Below are 18,011 nucleotides of genomic sequence, written 5' to 3'. Positions count from 1 at the left end.
CTCTGATGAAGACTCTGATGAAGGGTCTAGGCCCAAAATGTCAGCTTTTGTGCTCCTGAGATGCTGCTTGGCCTGCTGTGTTCATCCAGCTCCACATTTTGTTATCATGAGTGTAATTTGTCTTTATTCCAATGTTTGTAAAAGTTGCATAACTATGGCATGTCAGGAAAGACGTTTGTAAACAATTGCATTTCAATCCACCTCAGTGAGCCCCTAATAGTGATTTTAGGAATCCTATGCAATGCAAAGACTGCAGCATTACAATACTACAGAATTATTCATTACAGTAGGAGGAGAAAAGCAAAATACTATTAATTGAGAGAGTTGTGTATTAGATTTGCCACTTTGACAGAGCAACTCAGATAAGGAAGTCTCAACTCCACATGCTGCAGATCTCTTTTTCTTTATGCTATCAGTCCCTAATTGGAATATCATTGGGAAAAATACTTGTTTTTTTTTCTCCCATATTTCAGAGGCTTGCTTGGGGACCAACAAAGTTTCAGCTGAACTTTGTAAGCAGCGATCATACAATGTCAACATGCCTGGCCATAAGTAACTCTGAAGCATGCAGGTTTGTGCCATGTCTGAGTTCACAGCATGTTGTAATCATACAACTCAGATGTAATTTTTAATTAAAATCTATCCTAATTTATATATCAGGAGAATCCCAACAGGAGAATCACTTCTACAAAAGCAGGCATGCTAACTGTACAAATGTTACACGAGGCAATGAAATTTCTTCAAATGCAATAAAATAATTTTGTTTGTCAGAGCCTCAAAAGACATCAAATGGTAATAAATGTAAACAAAATATTCACAGTAGTACAACAGTATCTGGAAAGTTGAGGATCAATATTATATTTTAAGTGAAGACCTTTTTTTCATTTCAGTTATTCAGCTTTCTAACATTCAACCTTTACATTTTGTGACTATGTAAGTTTGTGGTTATGCTGTGCTGCCTGTTTGAGATCAGTAACAACTTTAATAGCACTCCACAGCTGCCTCCCTCTAGGTCTGAGTGTCAGTAGAGGTCACTGCAAATGCTTGCTAGTATAGTATTGACACAGCACCCTTTGTAATCAACTTACTTTGAGAGCTGCTAGTGCAATGTTGTAAATGTGCAGAGTTGAATCTTTACGGAAACAGAATGATTTCCTTGTTTTCTTCTCACACTGTAGATCTGTCAGAAGATCAACAGAACTCCAGTAAAATGGCATTGATCATTGATCAAGATGATCATTGTCAGCTATTTACTCCATTTCTCTGGGGTCCTCTTGACCTTGCACCAAAATTCCAGCAACCCCTCCAGAGATACAAGGTGAAGGTTAGGCTTAAGTTTACAAAATATTGAGGCTTCACAGAGCTCACAAACACTTCTAAAATCTACTTAATATGCATTGAGTTTCTGCTTCATGTGGTATCACGCCCAAAAGATACAGCACCCACAAGATCTCTCAGGTTTGAATCTCTTTCTAAAAGTATCTTACCTATTTTTGCATTGCTGTGAGGTGGAACCTACTTTGCAACAAATGGGACAATATCACTGCAGTTAACATCCTCAGAAAATGATTAGTTCTATTTCCTTCCCTCTATTTCTCCTTTTCATATGAAGAGCAGTTGAGGATTCTGGTTCTGATCTCATTGGAGATTTGAAAGATGAGAGGCGAGTCTCATTGAAACTCTCAGAATACTGAAGGGCCTAGATAAAGTGGGTGTGCAGAATATGTTTCCACTAGTAGGAGAGATAAAGGATCCAAGGACACAGCCTCAGAATGAAGGGACAATTCTTTACTGCTGAAATGAGGAGGAATTTCTTCAGCCAGAAGGTGTTGAATCTGTTTAACTCCTTGCCACAGAAGGCTATGGAGAACAAGTCACTGAATGTGTTTAAGACAGAGAGAGGTAGGTTCTTGATTAGTAGGGCGGAATCAAAGGCTACAGGGAGAAGGCAGGAGAAAGGGGTTAAGAAAAATATTAGACACGACTGAACGGCAGAGCAGACTTGATGGGCAATATGACATTATCCAATACCTAATGGTTTTATGGTCTTCCTGAATACTTAACTTTTGTGATAAAAGGAAATTTAAATTCAAATACATCAATTGCTTGCTGATGCATTAACTGAGTTCATGCAGGACTAAAACCGTTAGTTTGGACAGTGAAATATCAGTTTATTCATCTTGATTAATCAAGTATCCTTCAGAAGGGTGAAACTTATCACAGACAATTTTAAAGGGTCTCTGCAGCTCAATGGTTCCTTGAAATTGTCTTGCAGCTGATTTATTTATACTCTAAACACACAGCTCGGGTATTTCTGGAGACTGGAGTCGATTGGTCTAAGGAGAACTCATTGCCATAAAGAGAAAGTCGTGTTTTGCTGACCCATCACAGAAAGCAATTTATACTGCTTGCTTTTGAAAACTGTCTGTGGCTTACCAGACTTCACCTCAGCTCTCTAGTCTCACTGCCCTCTGTTCGGCTTCTGTGTCCCAGGTGAGCTTTAATTTTGATTTGCTATTACTTCCTATATCCCCTTAATAATTGCCTGTTTAGCCATATATTAATATTTTCAACCTGTTGCCCACATTTTATGATTGAAAGCCCTTGTATTTTGATTTAAAGGTTTTTCAAAAGTATTTAAAATGTAATTGTGACCATTTGTGCAGAAAATAAAACAAAATTGAGTCTGTGGTTGTGATTTAATATTTTTCTTTACAAATTAAATGTTATTTGATATGTAAACTTTTTTTTGAAACTATTCAAAATAATCTCTCTCACAAGAATATGTCCAATTAAGCATGTTGTTGTTTTTAATAATTATTACATACAACAAAGGATGTTAAAGAATGACAACACTTTAATAATTTTACATAAGAACATCATAATTTCACAATTTCAAAGTTAAGGTTTGCATTTTTCTTTACTGGTTAATTGTTTTCATCAGTAGAAGCAGGGGAGTAAAAGTTTGGAGACGTTCTCCAGCTTTTGCAAAGTGAAAGCTTGGTTTCTTCAGCATTTTTCCTGCACACTAGTATTTTTCACTTTCAACTGGCTTTAGGCTGTGTGAGATTGAGAAATGACTGGCCCTAAGGATCTCATTGACGTGCACCTGTTCCCCTTGGTACACTGACCAAATTTAGAAACACTTTCTCAAATTAATTTTCAAATGCCTCCCATTCTTCAGGATATAGTTTCTACACAGCTCATCTTTCCCTCTTGGGTCAGATTTTGAGAAGTGTTACAAGTCAGCCAATACTTCAACGTTGAGATCTTCTTTTCCATCTCCACATTGATTAATTGAGTATCTCTGCAACACCAACAATAGCATCTTTGTATAGGAATATTATCATTGAGGATATATGGATCAATCATTATCAGTAAAATAGCTACATGAAGTTAAATGACTAAGTTGGTAATTTTATTTTTTTATTAACAGGTCATAAAACACAACCATCAAAATGGGAGAGTGAGTATTACCTGTTGTTTAAAAAATTGTTTTTAGTTTGTACTATTTCTGGTATAACAGAAATAAAACTGAGAAATTAATTTCAAAATTGACACATGTTCAGTTCAGATTAACAGGAGGAATAAACAGACCACATGCTGCTTGCATTAGGCCAGATTTTAACTCATTCAAAATCCAGGGCCTTTGTTGTTTAAATTGGGATTTAATGAAAATCTGAACAGGATAGTGGATCAGAAGGATTTTGGAAGTACAAATACACAAATTTATAAATGAAGTAACATTTTATTAAGGCTACAGAAAAGGAAACCATGCATTTGCATTCTTTTCCAGAGGAATAGAACTGACAAAAGTAGGTTTGTTATCCTTGTTTTGAAATATAATTAGATTAATGTAGAGAACTGAGCAAAATTCTAGTATCTGCATTATTTAGATATATTGGAAAAGGTGCAAAAAAAATCCTTGGGAATGGTACCAGAACTGAGAAGATATAAACAGCAAAAAAGGTTCAACAAGCTGGGGCTTCTTTTTTCTAGAAAATAGAAATCTGAGAGAAGGCACTTAAGATAATAAAAAGGGAGGTAAAATGTTTCTGTTTGTGCAGAAAGCAAAAATGGAAGTCATAAACGTAAAATAGTTGCAATTAGTTTCAGTAGGAAATTCAGGAGCAAGTTCTTTGTCCAAAGATGGTACAAATGTGGAAAATTATGAGCAAGTGCATTGATTTGAGTAAGGGGAAGTTAGGTAATTATGTGAGGAGGGAAATCAATAGAAGGATAGGGTGGTATTGTTATACAAAGCAGGTTGGCAAGAGACTCGGGTACAGCGTAACAACCAGTCAGATCAAATAATCTGTTTCTGTAATGTAAGAGCTGTAAAACTATATTTAATCTCTAGCTAAAGTTATACATTTCTGGCACCTGATATCTTTGAGGTGATAATCAATGAAATGTGGAGAATTTGAACTTTGTGCAGATTCTAATGAGTTGTTCTTTTCCTTTACAGTGACGAGGTAAGATGTTGGGTGCTAATCCCATTGCAAAGTGTTTGTGGCTGTTTGATACTTCTGGAATGAATGTAATCTTTTTCATAACTCAAAGCTTCCATTCATTGTGCTGTCCAAATCATTTCAAAATAGTGCTCTCTGCTCTAATAGAGTAATGCTGTCATTAAAATATCTGGGAAATCTAATACTATCTGTGTGAACAAGCAAAGCACTTTTCTTTTGTCGTAGTAAATTACCACAATAGTGAGCATGGGAAATGGTTGTGCTTTCTGCACTTGACCCATGAGACCAATTATAAAGATCATCCTTCCAAAGCTGGGCTGCGTGTAGAGCTATACAATGTACAGATTAAGTCAAGTGACTTTGCTGCTGAAGATGGTGATGATAGTGCAAATGAAGCTGATGAATTACGAGGGACATAGAGTGCATAAGTGAAATATAACGAATGCTAGAAATCTGAAGTAAGAATTGAAAATACTAGGGATACTTAGCAGCTCTGGCAGCATCGGTGGAAGGAGAGCCATTTCAGTTTGATGATCTTTCATCAGGCTGGCTTTCATGAACATTTGAAATGAAGGACTGGTTCTTGCTGCATTTATTTCTTCCTTTCTGTTGAAGATGGTGACTGATACTCAGGCACTGTGCAATGGGAAACCTCAGTTACTTGACAGGCAAAAAGAATAAAATTTGGTAGGCTATGAAATTAGAATCCACAACATGATGACGGAGAGTCTGTTAATCTGCAATTACATTTTCTGTTTCTTGTCAAGAGACTGCGATATGAGGGCAATAATTATCTTACTTGAGCTCAGTGCTTCAGTGTTACAATTAAATGCCAAATTTTAAAGCAGCGTGCAGGAACCCATGGCAGGGAATCATATCTTTAAATCTCTAAAGGTGGTAGGCCAAGTTACATAGGCTGTTTAACAGAAGCAGGCACTAAGTGCAATAGAAGGGCACATGTGGTAATCCTTATAAATCACTTGTTATATAATGTGTGCGTATCTATTCTCTGAATAATTCCTGGAAGAACAGACTGGGCCTCAACCATATAACCAACAATCATTGCTTTCAAGTCATGAGGCTATGCAAATTCTTCCCAGCCATCAGAGAAAAAAATCTGTAACTAGAATGAAGATTCTTAATCTGCCTTATTTTAAACAAAGTGAGAATTGCAAGATAACAGAGGCCCTGTTTTATTGCTGTCGCCAGTTCTCTGGAGTTTACCTCAGGTTAGATGCACAACTTCCACGACACTTGGAAGTATTAAATAAAGCTTTTGTATTCAGTTGATACACATTTATTTTTCCTTTGGTCTCAAAAATATTGTACCATTTCTCAAGCAGTTTCCCCTTTGTTTGCTGGTTGCAAAAAGGGTATCTTCCGGACACTCAACATGCTGCTATCATCACATTGGTCACATTACATTTAAATTCAGATTGCTGATTGCAAAGTGACTATGATTCAGTAAATTGCCAATTGTTAAGATCAGTGATCAGTCTTAGCTATCCTATCAGTTCTGAGGAAGGGTCATCGGGCCCGAAACTTTAACTCTGTATTTTCCTTCACAGATGCTGCCAGGCCTGTGTGCTTTTCCAGCAATTTTGTTTTTATTCTTAGGTATTTTATCATCAGGCGATGTTAAGATAGAATCATCCATTGTTTGGTGATGACACAAGCTGTATCACATCTCAGCAGTTCATTATTAGTTAAAATATTATTTAACTGCTTTCTTTATGTTTCAGTAGGTACAGCACAGCTCAGTAATCATTCAGTGCAGAATTGTCTTAAAATTTGATCCTCTTTTTGGTGCTCATTTAACCTCTTCATACTTGAATTTTGATAGAAGTGATATGAATGGCCTGAACTTATAGTCTACTCAGGCTCCCAAGACAATACATATAAATTCTATCATTATGTAAACTGATTCAACCCTATTTTGTCTGACAAATTATTTTTGTCTCAATTTTTCAACGCTCTTTACCTGAAGACAACACTTAATAGTGAGGTTTAGTCGAAAAGTGGAAGCCAATTTATAATTAACGCTTTAATCCCAGCTTCAGAATGACATTCCTCACCTCTGCAGGAGAAACAATTTGACAGTAAAGCTATCTTAAAATGTTGATTTACATACGGAATCTTTGAAGTCAGGTGATCTATTCTCAGAAATTACAAATGAAATTCAGACAAGAAGACTGGCTACTCCAGGCTGATTGAAGTGAAGTCCAATAGACTTCTAGATTACTACTGTCGATCACTACTGCTTACCACTTTGACAATGTTCCAAACTGGATCCTGTTCCAATACAGGGAGTGCCGGGGTATGTAGGAAGGAATCAAAAATACAATAGGCCCATGAGCCAAGAAAATGGTTTAATGAAAACCAAAGATAGAGAAGGACAGCACTGATTACAACAAATCAATGGAGAGATGGGTGAAACACTGCCTTTAGTTGTACTCCAGGTAAATCACCATCATCAGGGAGATCTTGTAAGCCATAGACAGTCTGTCCATCATGCAACAGCTGTATGCTAAACCCACAGTGAATGTACTTAGCGAAGATTTTGACTCATTTGTCATCGAAAAACTGCATGTAATGGCACAATACTGCTTGAACTCATCAAGCATGAATGTGTCCTTGCTTGAGGGAGGATGTAGTTATTCCATGTGTACATGAAGCTAAGTTTGTGATCCTGCACAAGAACATGGGTGAATGCAGTGATTATAACCATCGAAGCAGCTCCCTGCTAAGCAGTCTGGGAAAAGTATTTGCCCATGTTGCCCTTGCCAGACTACAGATCCTGGTTGAATGCATCTATCCCAAATTCCTGTGTCATTTCAGTTCTGTAAAATCTATAATCAATATGATCTTCTCCATCCAGTGGCTGTGAGAACAATGCCATGAACAAAGGAAAGCATTATACATTTCCTTCATTAACCTTGCCAAGACTTTCACCCAAGGGAGTACTGATTACATAGTTCGGCTGCTGGAGAAAATTGGCTGCCACTTAAGTTTGCTGACTATAATATCTTCTTTTCGATGAGAATATGAGGAGTAAGGTTCACTTAACTCTGAAGGGTCACACTGGAAACCTTTGAGATTTGCAGTGGGTCAAACAGTGTTGTGTCCTCATACTACTGCAGTCATATGCGTTGTGATCATTTACTAACAGCTTGCACTTACATCGCAAAACAGATGTAAAACTGTTCGGCTTTGCCCATCTGAAATCCGAGGAAAGGGGCTGTCATGCCCAAAGCAGAGATTTATCCTATGCTGATCGACAATTTCATATCAAGAAACAGCTTCAGTGGCAAATGGACAGAGCACTTAAAACCGCTAAAGAATTTCGCTTGACCATTAACATCAGCAAGATACATGTCATAGTCCGGAATTTTACCATAACATCATTCATCAGCTGTATTCACAATGTGACCCCGGAGGTTGTTGACAGTTTCACATATCCAGCCTCCACAATCCCCAACAATCTGTCACTCGATGCTGAAGTCAACACACTCCTCATGAAAGCTGTAACTGTTCTATTGAAGTGGAGTCAGAGTATGGAACAGCAGCAAGCTGACTGAGCACAGTAAACTGCAGGTTTACTGAGCCAGTCTTCTCACCTTACCCCGCTTCGACGTGAAACCTGAACAACTCATGCCATGCACATGAAAACACTGAGCAGCACCCACATTTGCTTTCTCAGGCATAACCGTGGCATATTTTCGCAGGGGGGGCACCAACCCAGCAGTCCTGGTATATGTTTATTCCAAAGCATTTGCTCATCACTGGATCAACAATATCTGTGCCGGCTGGGCCAGTTTCATTAGTTGGATAGTAGATGTATGTCCAAAGCCATACTGGATGGTAAACTGGTCACTGTGTCAATACCTGCTGGAAGTCCATACCTCCACTGCAACAAACCCTGCAGGAAAGATATGATAATAGTGAACATGGACAATGACAGAGACAATGGTCGCTGTGAACCTTGAGGCTTACTAGCCAGAAGGACATTGAAAGAGGCAAGAAAAAGATCTCAACTGACTGAACCTACTGCATTCACTCGTGTTAAATGTAGCATAGGCAGCCAATGGTACTCGTGAATCACACTGGGTGATGCTTAACACAGAGCTGACCAGTAAGCCACATCCCATAGGCTTGGATATGCAAGACTGTCATTATTTTTATTTTTTTTTGACTATTTTCAAACTGAATTTAAATTGCCATGGAAACATTTGAACTCAAGTTAATTACATTAACATCTAAATTGAACTGACTGAAAGTGTAACAGCCTCTTCAATGGTGGTGAAAGACAAATTGGTTGGGTTTGAACAACTAAAACTTCACGGATAATCATGAGAATATACGGCAGAGCAATATTTTTAAACAGTAAAGTATTATTCGTTAAATGGTAACCTTAATAGTATAAGAGATAATGGGAACTGCAGATGCTGGAGATTCCAAGATAATAAAATGTGAGGCTGGATGAACACAGCAGGCCAAGCAGCATCTCAGGAGCACAAAAGCTGACGTTTCGGGCCTAGACCCTTCATCATCTGATGAAGGGTCTAGGCCTGAAACGTCAGCTTTTGTGCTCCTGAGATGCTGCTTGGCCTGCTGTGTTCATCCAGCCTCACATTTTATTACCTTAATAGTATAGATCTTTGTTAAAGAGCAGATTTATCTGTAGGATTCAAGACTGTCCTATCAGAAGCCTGCGCTGTATATGGCAAGTTGTAGTCTTGCTCAAACTGACCAATGAGGAGGTTTGCTATGTACCTAAGAATGGTGCAGTCTAATGAAGCTTGAGCGCTTGGGGAGGGTCTTTTGCACTGATCAAGCAGTAGATTGTCTTGTTAGATAAGTATGACAGGAGGTGCCTCTTTTCATTATTTTAACAATTAAAATATTTATATACTTTCAGAATGGGTCACCATTCTGAAGGAACATTGCCTCCACAGTGAGGCCAGTGGCTTGTATGCATAGTCCTGGCCCTTCCACCTCGCTCTAATGCTGAGGGGGAGAATTGCCTATGGGATGCCTGTCAGTGTGTAGCCCAGCCTAGGCTATGTCCCCAAACATATCTCTGGGAAAATGACCCAGAATGGGATAATACCAGGAAACTGACACATTGGACCTAGGCCATCCCTGCTGTCTTCAAGGCATCACTATTCAGTTTCTTTTTGGGGAGAAAGATGGAATAAGTCCAGTGGTTGAGTCACATGAAGCCTGGCTTTTAAAATAGTGTAGTTTTGTTGGAAAATGGTTTGTTGGAATGCAATTCTGAGATGATTTGTTTGACTGTAAGAGACTTCACACTAATAGCATGTCCCTTTGTTCTGCCAACCATTTGAAATAATCTGTTTTTAACTTACTTTCCGATCCTTCTCCCTTTTTTCTGTTCCTTGATCATGACAGAAAAAATCCAAGATGACCTCTTCTCGCAGAATGCATCTGAAGGTAACTTTTCAGCCTATTATGCATTTTCTTTATCCTGAGTATAATGTGAAATGTCTAAATAGTTTCTCATATAACTTGCATTTCTTATGTATTTTAGAGTTTACTGCTGTCCCTTGCCAAAGCTGCACTTGAGAAGGAAGAAGCAGATCGGGTAGCAGAGAAGGAGAGGTATATGGAAGAACATTGTGGACATCTGCAGACTTCTGGGCTTTCAATGGCAGAGCTGCAGGTTAATACAAAATCATTTTCTGAAAAATCCATCTATGTTTCTCCTTGTTAGATTGTAGAGTTGAATTATCTGCAATTAGGGAACATGGACAAAATTCTTTGGCCAAGTCAACATAGCGGAATGTTTTCCATTAACAGTCTGGGCAATTATCTGTACTTTCACCAAGAAAATGGGAAATACTGTTTTAATTATCAATTATATCACTTGAATACAGTCCCAAACCCATGACTTGCTAAACAAATATATTTTATGATGGTGATTTTTGTGTTCACATGCACTCAAATCCATGTTGTCTTTAACAACCAAATGATCTAATTTGTAAAATTTAATACAGTAATTCACAAATCTCAACCACAAGAAATTTTCTTTTTTTTCCATATTTTCTCTCTTATAACGCATCTCTCATTGAACAGCCCACACCATAGTTGGAAAAGTAGGTCCGCTTCCAAGGTCTCACTGTCTACTCACTATCACTATCAGTGCGGCACGGTGGCTCAGTGGTTAGCACAATTGCCTCACAGTGCCAGGAACATGGGTTTGATTCCAATCATGGGTGACTGGGTAGCGTTTGTATGTTCTCCTGTGTCTGCATGGATTTCCTCCCACAGTCCAAAAATGTGCAGTTTAGGTGAATTGGCCATGCTAAATTGCTCTGTAGTGTCCAGGCATGTGCAGACTAAATGTGTTATCCACGGCAAAAATGAGGGATTACAGGGATAGGGTGCGATTCTCATGGAGACTCAAGGGGCCAAATGACTCCAATCGATATTGTAGGGATTTTATTCTGTTCTGCAGGAGGACCCAGAGGAAAAGGCTGCTTTATTGGTAGAAGCAGACATTTTCATTTCCCTTTGTGGGAACTGCCTTGAGAACCTATTTCAGTTAAAGCATATATTTTGAATAAGCCTTTTCAAAAAAACCTTCCCCTTCTGTACCTTAGCTGGGAATTTAGTGCAAACAGAGTTTCTGGACCGCTTTTGATAAAACGACAATGACGCAGCAGTACTCCCAAGGAAATTGAGGCCCAATGGTTCATCTCCTTCGTGCTGACATCTCATTGACTCTTCCAGCTCTTTAATACCACTTGGCAATCAATTATTTCTTCCGATCTGAACTTATTGGTCCACCCAATGTAATTCCCAAAAGGCCTTTTGTCGATCCCAGTTATGAAATGAGTGAGCTTAAAACCACACTGCAATAGCACAATGAAACAAAAGAGCCAGTGTTATTGCAATGTTGAACTTTCTCACGTCTGTCTCAACAGGACTTGTGCAGGAAACTTCATGCAAAGATAGATGTTGTTGATGAGGAGAGATATGACATGGAATCCAAAGTTGCTAAGACCACCAAAGAGGTAATGTCACCTTTTTAAATACCCCTCACAAGCACCCTCACCATCGTTTGTTCTTTTTTGGAGAAACATTTTAGATTGATACAAAGCACTAAGCAATATAATGTCCTTTGACACTTAAACCTGTACCCACGTTGCTGCAACATATGAATGAGCGGTAACGTAAAGCATTTATATTGGGAACAAGGGCAGAATTGAGGAGACAAAAAGAAATCAACTTATGGATGACAATCATGAAGTAATCACTGGTGAGGGCTTTGAAGTTGTGAAATGAACTAATAATAAATTAGCAGCTCATTTTACACCGCATCCCATCTTCTTCTCCGCAGAAGTGCCAAGTGATTCATAGCCCTAATCTGCATTATTCACATTAAACAATTTTGCTTAAATCTTGTTAATAGAACATAACATGAGAAAGTGTGAAATGAGAAATGCTCATTCAGCAGTTTGTTCATCCACAAAGCAATGGCTGATTAACTTAGTCATGGGTATAACCCCATCAAATTAATCTGAGTAAAAATTTGTTGATTCCTTAAACTTCTGTAAAACACAATATTTGTGTAATAGATGTTGGCCTAATACAAAATTGTAAGAGAAGCAGTTGGCAGCATTTCCAATTTCACCTAAGGGACACCCAAGAGATCCTCCAAGAGCTGTGTAGATAGGTTTGCAGCAAATATCTAAGCAATTTAGAGGTTCTCTGTATGTGTAGAACACTGAAAAAAGAACCAGGTAGTCTGAGCATTCAATAACTTCCAACAGAAATGAAAATTCTCAAGAATTTAGAACTAAAGGGCACAGTTTAAGAGTAAGCAGTATCTCATTTCAAACTGACATGAGGAGGTGTTTCTTCTGTTAAAGAGTCATTAATTTTTGGAATTCTGTTTCCCACTTAATATGTACATGACCAAGCTTGACAAATCTTTGATCAGCAAGTGAGTGAGGTTTATGAGTCACAGGCAGGCAAGTGGAGTTAAGACCACAGTCAGATCAGCCAAGATCTTACTGAATGATGAAGGAGGCTTCATGGACTACATGGCTTATTCCAGCCTCCTTTTTTTACAATTATTGGTCGTAAATGTTCATGTAGTTACTGCTAGTCTTTGGGCCCTGCAGCTTCACTCTTTTGCTGCTCCCCAATCCCAGTGTAAGATGCAACCTGGGCAATCCTGTGCCCAGAGACAATCAAACAAAGTAAATGTTCAGGCCTAGGGAATCAACCTTTATCACCGTGCCGTTTGGGCATTAATTCCATACTTGCCTCCAGAGGAAGCGTACTCCACTAGAAAAATGGTGTACCTGATTATAACAGGCAATAATGAGGATGCAGGCCCAATACAAGGATTGTGGAGTGGTGGAGTTGTGGAAGGGATGTGCAAAAGTGGTGGAGTGGCACTCTGCTTCTCTTTGTTTCATGTAACAGACTACAGTTCATACCTCCCTAATCCAGTAGTATTGGGAGCAAATCGTTATTAGACAGTGTATTTTGTCAGACTACAGAAGGTGATATGTCAGGGTTAGCACGGGTGTTATTAAACAAATTCTTTCTCTACTCCTGACCCTCTTCTACAGTGCTGAAAGTACTGACTTGTGCAAGGTATAAATCTGTGAAGATGAGGGAGAGGTGATCAAAGCTGAGAACTCCTGCATATTGCTCTTTAAACTACCTTTCAACAGTTAAATGCAGGGAAATCTTCCTTGCTGCACTGCAAAATGTGTTTTGTTTAGAAAACTGGAATTACTGCAGGTGCTGGATCCCAGAACTTGCTGCACCAGAGAGTGTGAGATTAGGTAGGTACAATCTGTATTAGAATAGGAGGTTAAAATTTACTTCAGTTGGCAATGACCTTGGCCACTGGAAAATCCTAGACAGGACACACCCAACAAACGCTCCTCAAGCAGTCAACAAATTTTGTATCTGGGCCTTTCAGTATGTGTTACACTATTCACTTTCATATTCACAGCATCAAGCTCCCATTTTAGGTAGCTTTCTGCTTATAAAAAGGATACAATGATTGGTTGCAATTGCTTGCACTGCTAAATTAGCATGTTTTACATTTATGGTACATGCAATAAGCACAACATGTTCCAATTTCTACACTATGCAAAGCAGAATACTTGTTTGCAACTATGAATTGAGGAAAAATGGTATCAAACTTGCTCACTGAAGTAAAATGACCACAGCACAGAGACAGACGTAGTTCTGGTATTTCCACTTTTCTCTCATTTTTTAACATAATCACTTCCACAAGGATACAGGGATGATGAATGCATTATAGTAGTGCAGCAAAATATTCACAATGCCCATGAGAAAGTTTCAAATGATTGTGACAAAGTCAGTTGTTTTCTTACAATACATAATCGATTTTTGTTTATTATCTTTACTCAAGCATCCACTTGATAAAAATCAATGAAGTTCTGTGGTGAATAAATAGAATACTGAGTGTGATCAATGAAAAACTAAGTTGCATTCTTTAGAACAGGATCAACATTGCATTTTCTCTAAGCAGAATAGAGCAACAATTTCCATATTGTATAGGAGAATTCTTTGGTATGAAGTAACAGAAAACTAAGCTTGTTTTATTGTATTCTTGATTAATATTATCATCTTTGAGTACCAAAGTTTGTAAGGGTCTATTGAAGGAAAATGTTATACTTGGATATGGGAAGATGTTACACTTAGCATAGGTTTCTTCTGGGTGCTCCGGTTTCCTCCCACGGTCCAACGATGTGCAGGGTAGCATCTAGGGGTGTGTAAATTAGGTGGATTAGCATAGGAAATGCCAGGTCACAGAGAACGGCTATGGGAATGGGTCTGGGTAGGATGCTTTTCAGAGGGGTGGTGTGGACTTGTTTGGCCCAATGGTCTGTTTCCACATTGTGGGAATTCTATAATTCTATGACATCTACTGGGAAGCATGTTGATGGTGGATTAATGTAAAAATTTTAAAGGCAAGTTTCCAGAATGGCACCAACAACTAAATCAAGAAATAATCAATAAGAGGTGTTAAACTTTGTTGTTTTTTTTTAAGCAGGCTTGCCCTCCCTGAATGTTCCTTTTATAGCATTTTCTAGAAAATTATCAGGAATTTTCTTCTCCCTTTAAATGCTCTGACTATGATTAACTCTTGAAAACTTTGCAAATTGTATCAGGACTTCACCCTGCATAAATAATGAGAGGAAATAAACTGGGATTGGGATGTGGAAACTCCTCAAGCATGAATAAGACATTCCAAATCCAAGTTCAACACAATGAGAATGAAGGAAATCCTAAGGTTGTGGAGCATCTCTTATTTGCATCCCATAATATGTTTGATCCATTTACAACAACAGCTTATGTCTTTACATAGTGACTTTAATATAACAAAAGTCTCAAAGCATTTCACAGGAGCATTGTAAAATAAAGGAGGTAAGCAAGCCACATGAGAGATACAGGTGACTAAAAGCTTAGTTAAAGAACTAGTCAGTTTTAAGATAACAAGGTGAGAGCTGGATGAACACAGCAGGCCAAGCAGCATCAGAGGAGCGGGAAGGCTGACTTTTCGGGTTTTGACCCTTCTTCTTCAGACTTCCGAAGAAGGGTCTCGGCCCGAAAGGTCAGCCTTCCCGCTCCTCTGATGCTGCTTGGCCTGCTGTGTTCATCCAGCTCTCCACCTTGTTATCTCAGATTCTCCAGCATCAGCAGTTCACACTATCTCTGAGTCAGTTCTAAGAACTGTCTTAAAGGAGAAAAAGGTATGGCAAGAGATGGAGAAGTGGTGAGCTTGAGGACTATGTAAATATTTATTCGGAACTCATCAATATTGCAGATTGACGACCTGAACTTGAAAGTTTTTGACCTGAAAGGCAAATTCAAGAGGCCACCACTCAAGAGAGTCCGTATGTCTGCTGATGCCATGCTACGCGCTCTGCTGGGCTCCAAACACAAGGTGTCCATGGACTTGAGAGCTAATCTGAAACAAGTGAAGAAAGAGGACACTGAGAAGGAGAAGGTAAGACAACATTCCTGAAAATGATGGCTGAAATTTCACTTCTCCCTTTGATAGTTTATACCTGCGTACTAGCCACTTAAAGACAAGTATTGGATCAAATTGCTTGAATTCTGTCTCTAACAGAACTTTGGATGTACCAACATCCCACAGATTGCAATTTATTTTAGAAGTCAGATCGTTTCCACTTTCTCCAGGGCATTTTGAAGAGGCAACAAATTCTGGCCTTGCCTGCATTGCCAATCCATGAATGTTTTTTTTTAATCTTAATGAGTCAATCACAAGGAAATCCATATATAGTTATAGATCAACATCACCTCTTCCTCCCTCTCCACCTTCTGAAGTTAACTTTTGCACTTGCAAAATGCTGCATCTTTATAACAATGAAATCCCATGTCTTTGTTAATTCAATAAATTAACATATTCCTCTCATGAAAGCAGCAAAACAAAACTTTTTTATTGCATAATAACTTTTTATTATGTCAAAATATGAAGTCCGATGAGTCCATGTTTAGTATTGTGGAGAATGGCCCAATATCAATAAACAGCTTCCAAAACCGTTCAAACATCTCTCCACTATTCTGAACAGAATTTAGAACAGAAACTCAATGGGTTCTTCAGTTCTTCATCAGTTCTGATGTTTCTAATCTCAGCTGATAGCATTAATAGGGGTCTGAGAGTTTAGCTTATCATCACTAGATGAAGAGGAGAAAATCAGCAGAGGTTTATTTTCCATGTACCCACTCTGCATTCTCCTATCCAAATACCATTGCACCCCCATATTTATCTGCAGGGATATTTAACTGCAGCCTTTGCCTGTGTTGAATGAACTGATTCCAGACAAATTTAGTGTTTCATTTCACATATTTTATCCATAATTTCTGATAGGTTCACGATAGCTTAGTGAGTAAATACTTTTTGTGAGATAGTTTTGTCCCACAAAGATTAGAAGGTTTGAAAGTCAGAAGGAACAAATCCATGGAGGAGAGGTTAATCCATAACTTGAGCTGTGATTTTGCTCCAACTTCATCCTTAAACTTCACCAATTATTCCCACTGCAGGATCTGCGCGATGTTGGAGACTGGCGTAAAAACATTGAAGAGAAGGCCGGAATGGAAGGCAGAAAGAAGATGTTTGAGGGTGCTGAATAAAACTTGTCACCATGTAACCAAATACTGTATTGCATTTAGTATTTGTAATAAAATATATGTAGGTCAACATTGTCCTTATCACTATTGGAAATATATATATGATTTAGTTAGTCCTATTTGGAACAAGAGGATGACACAGTAGTTAGAATAAAGGAGCTGGGAATTAGCTTGAATTCAATCCAATATTTTACTACTTGATATTTTTTGTAGCTGGGCATTAAACAGCATTTGCTATTTGTTGGGCTTGCCTTTGCCCATTTAATCATGCTGATATTTTGAAGTCCAAGTTGCTGAAAATGCAAGCTGATAACATTGCTGTGAAGGAAACAGGGCATCTGGACTCTTGCTGAATAGAACAAGCTCTAGCATACTACATTTGTCAGTCAGATGTGAAGAGAATGAAATTAATAATGGAAGGATTGAGAAGGAGGTGCAAGTTAGTGTGCGTATTCAATGCCAAATTGAATACAGAAAGAGAATTAAAGAGAGAAAAAGAATGGATTTAGAGAGAAAAAATGAAATGGACAAGGAAAGTGACAACTTTTTTTAATTTTAATCTTCAACAGTAAAGAATGAAACTTCATAATTCAATAATTAATTTTCCAGATCAGAGTTTGACATAATTAATAATTAATAATTATCGTGTCATTAAAATGGAGCTTAAATTCAAATGAACAGGATGTAACCATCTAGGGTGAGTTTAGTTTCCTTCTACTGTGTAACTACAGCAACTTCACCATAATCAGTTCTTTGCTGAGTGAGACATGATATCCTCTTTGTGAAGTTAACAGTGGAGCAGTTCAAGATAGAGAAAAGCTTTGTGAATTTCATGCTTTCCCTCATCAAGAATTGGTGAATCATTCACCAATAAACAACAGTGAGTGACCATTAACTCCATTAATATTTGACAGAAAACTATGACCCATCATACATCTTCTCGAAAGCCCTGTATGTAAAGCTAAGTATCCATAACTTAGAGATGACAAAAAGGTAAATAATAACTTTATACTGTAAAAACATTTATTTTATGATCTATGTACTGCTCATCTAAAGTTATAGTGTAAATAAACTCTTCCAATCAGGGTTTTTTTTAAAAACATGAGTATTCTGAAGCTTTTCTTGGTCAACTTTGCTGTAATGTAGGACATTCATGCCAATGCACATGGGAGTAACCAGTGTTCTACTGCAATGTTCTCAATGTTTGAAATGGAGTTTGCAACCTGTCAGGAGCTGTAGCATTTTTATGGCTACACAGCAACTTGCTGGAAGGTTGCATGCATAGTTTTGGAACCTATTGTGGCAGAACCTAACCTCTAGCTCTGGTATGCGATTGTCCATTTTCAACATAAGAATAAACAGGAACCC

General features: G+C 38.2%; 1 protein-coding gene and 1 long non-coding RNA gene across 4 annotated transcripts; both read left to right on the top strand.

Annotated features, from left to right (window-relative positions):
- Positions 1-2,359: 2,359 nt before the first annotated feature.
- Positions 2,360-8,968, top strand: LOC132210687 (uncharacterized). Of its 3 annotated transcripts, none has more exons than XR_009446843.1 (3): positions 2,360-2,493; positions 3,437-3,466; positions 4,361-4,475. It is a non-coding gene; the product is annotated as an uncharacterized LOC132210687 (long non-coding RNA). The 3 variants fall into 3 exon arrangements; XR_009446841.1 differs by having other exon boundaries at positions 2,361-2,493; positions 4,469-8,968; XR_009446842.1 differs by having other exon boundaries at positions 2,361-2,493; positions 4,398-4,474.
- An 822-nt stretch (positions 8,969-9,790) lies between these two features.
- Positions 9,791-16,713, top strand: LOC125459375 (troponin I, fast skeletal muscle-like). The gene is made up of 5 exons (XM_048545772.2): positions 9,791-9,926; positions 10,024-10,155; positions 11,420-11,509; positions 15,316-15,498; positions 16,557-16,713. The coding sequence occupies exons 1-5, from the start codon at positions 9,897-9,899 to the stop codon at positions 16,644-16,646; spliced, it is 525 nt and encodes a 174-aa protein (XP_048401729.2). The 5' UTR covers positions 9,791-9,896; the 3' UTR covers positions 16,647-16,713.
- Positions 16,714-18,011: the final 1,298 nt, after the last annotated feature.

The sequence above is a fragment of the Stegostoma tigrinum genome, chromosome 17 (assembly GCF_030684315.1).
Source record: "Stegostoma tigrinum isolate sSteTig4 chromosome 17, sSteTig4.hap1, whole genome shotgun sequence".
Taxonomy (NCBI): domain Eukaryota; kingdom Metazoa; phylum Chordata; class Chondrichthyes; order Orectolobiformes; family Stegostomatidae; genus Stegostoma; species Stegostoma tigrinum.
Note: the sequence above shows the minus strand (reverse complement) of the source record. Positions and strands in the feature narration are given on the sequence as shown.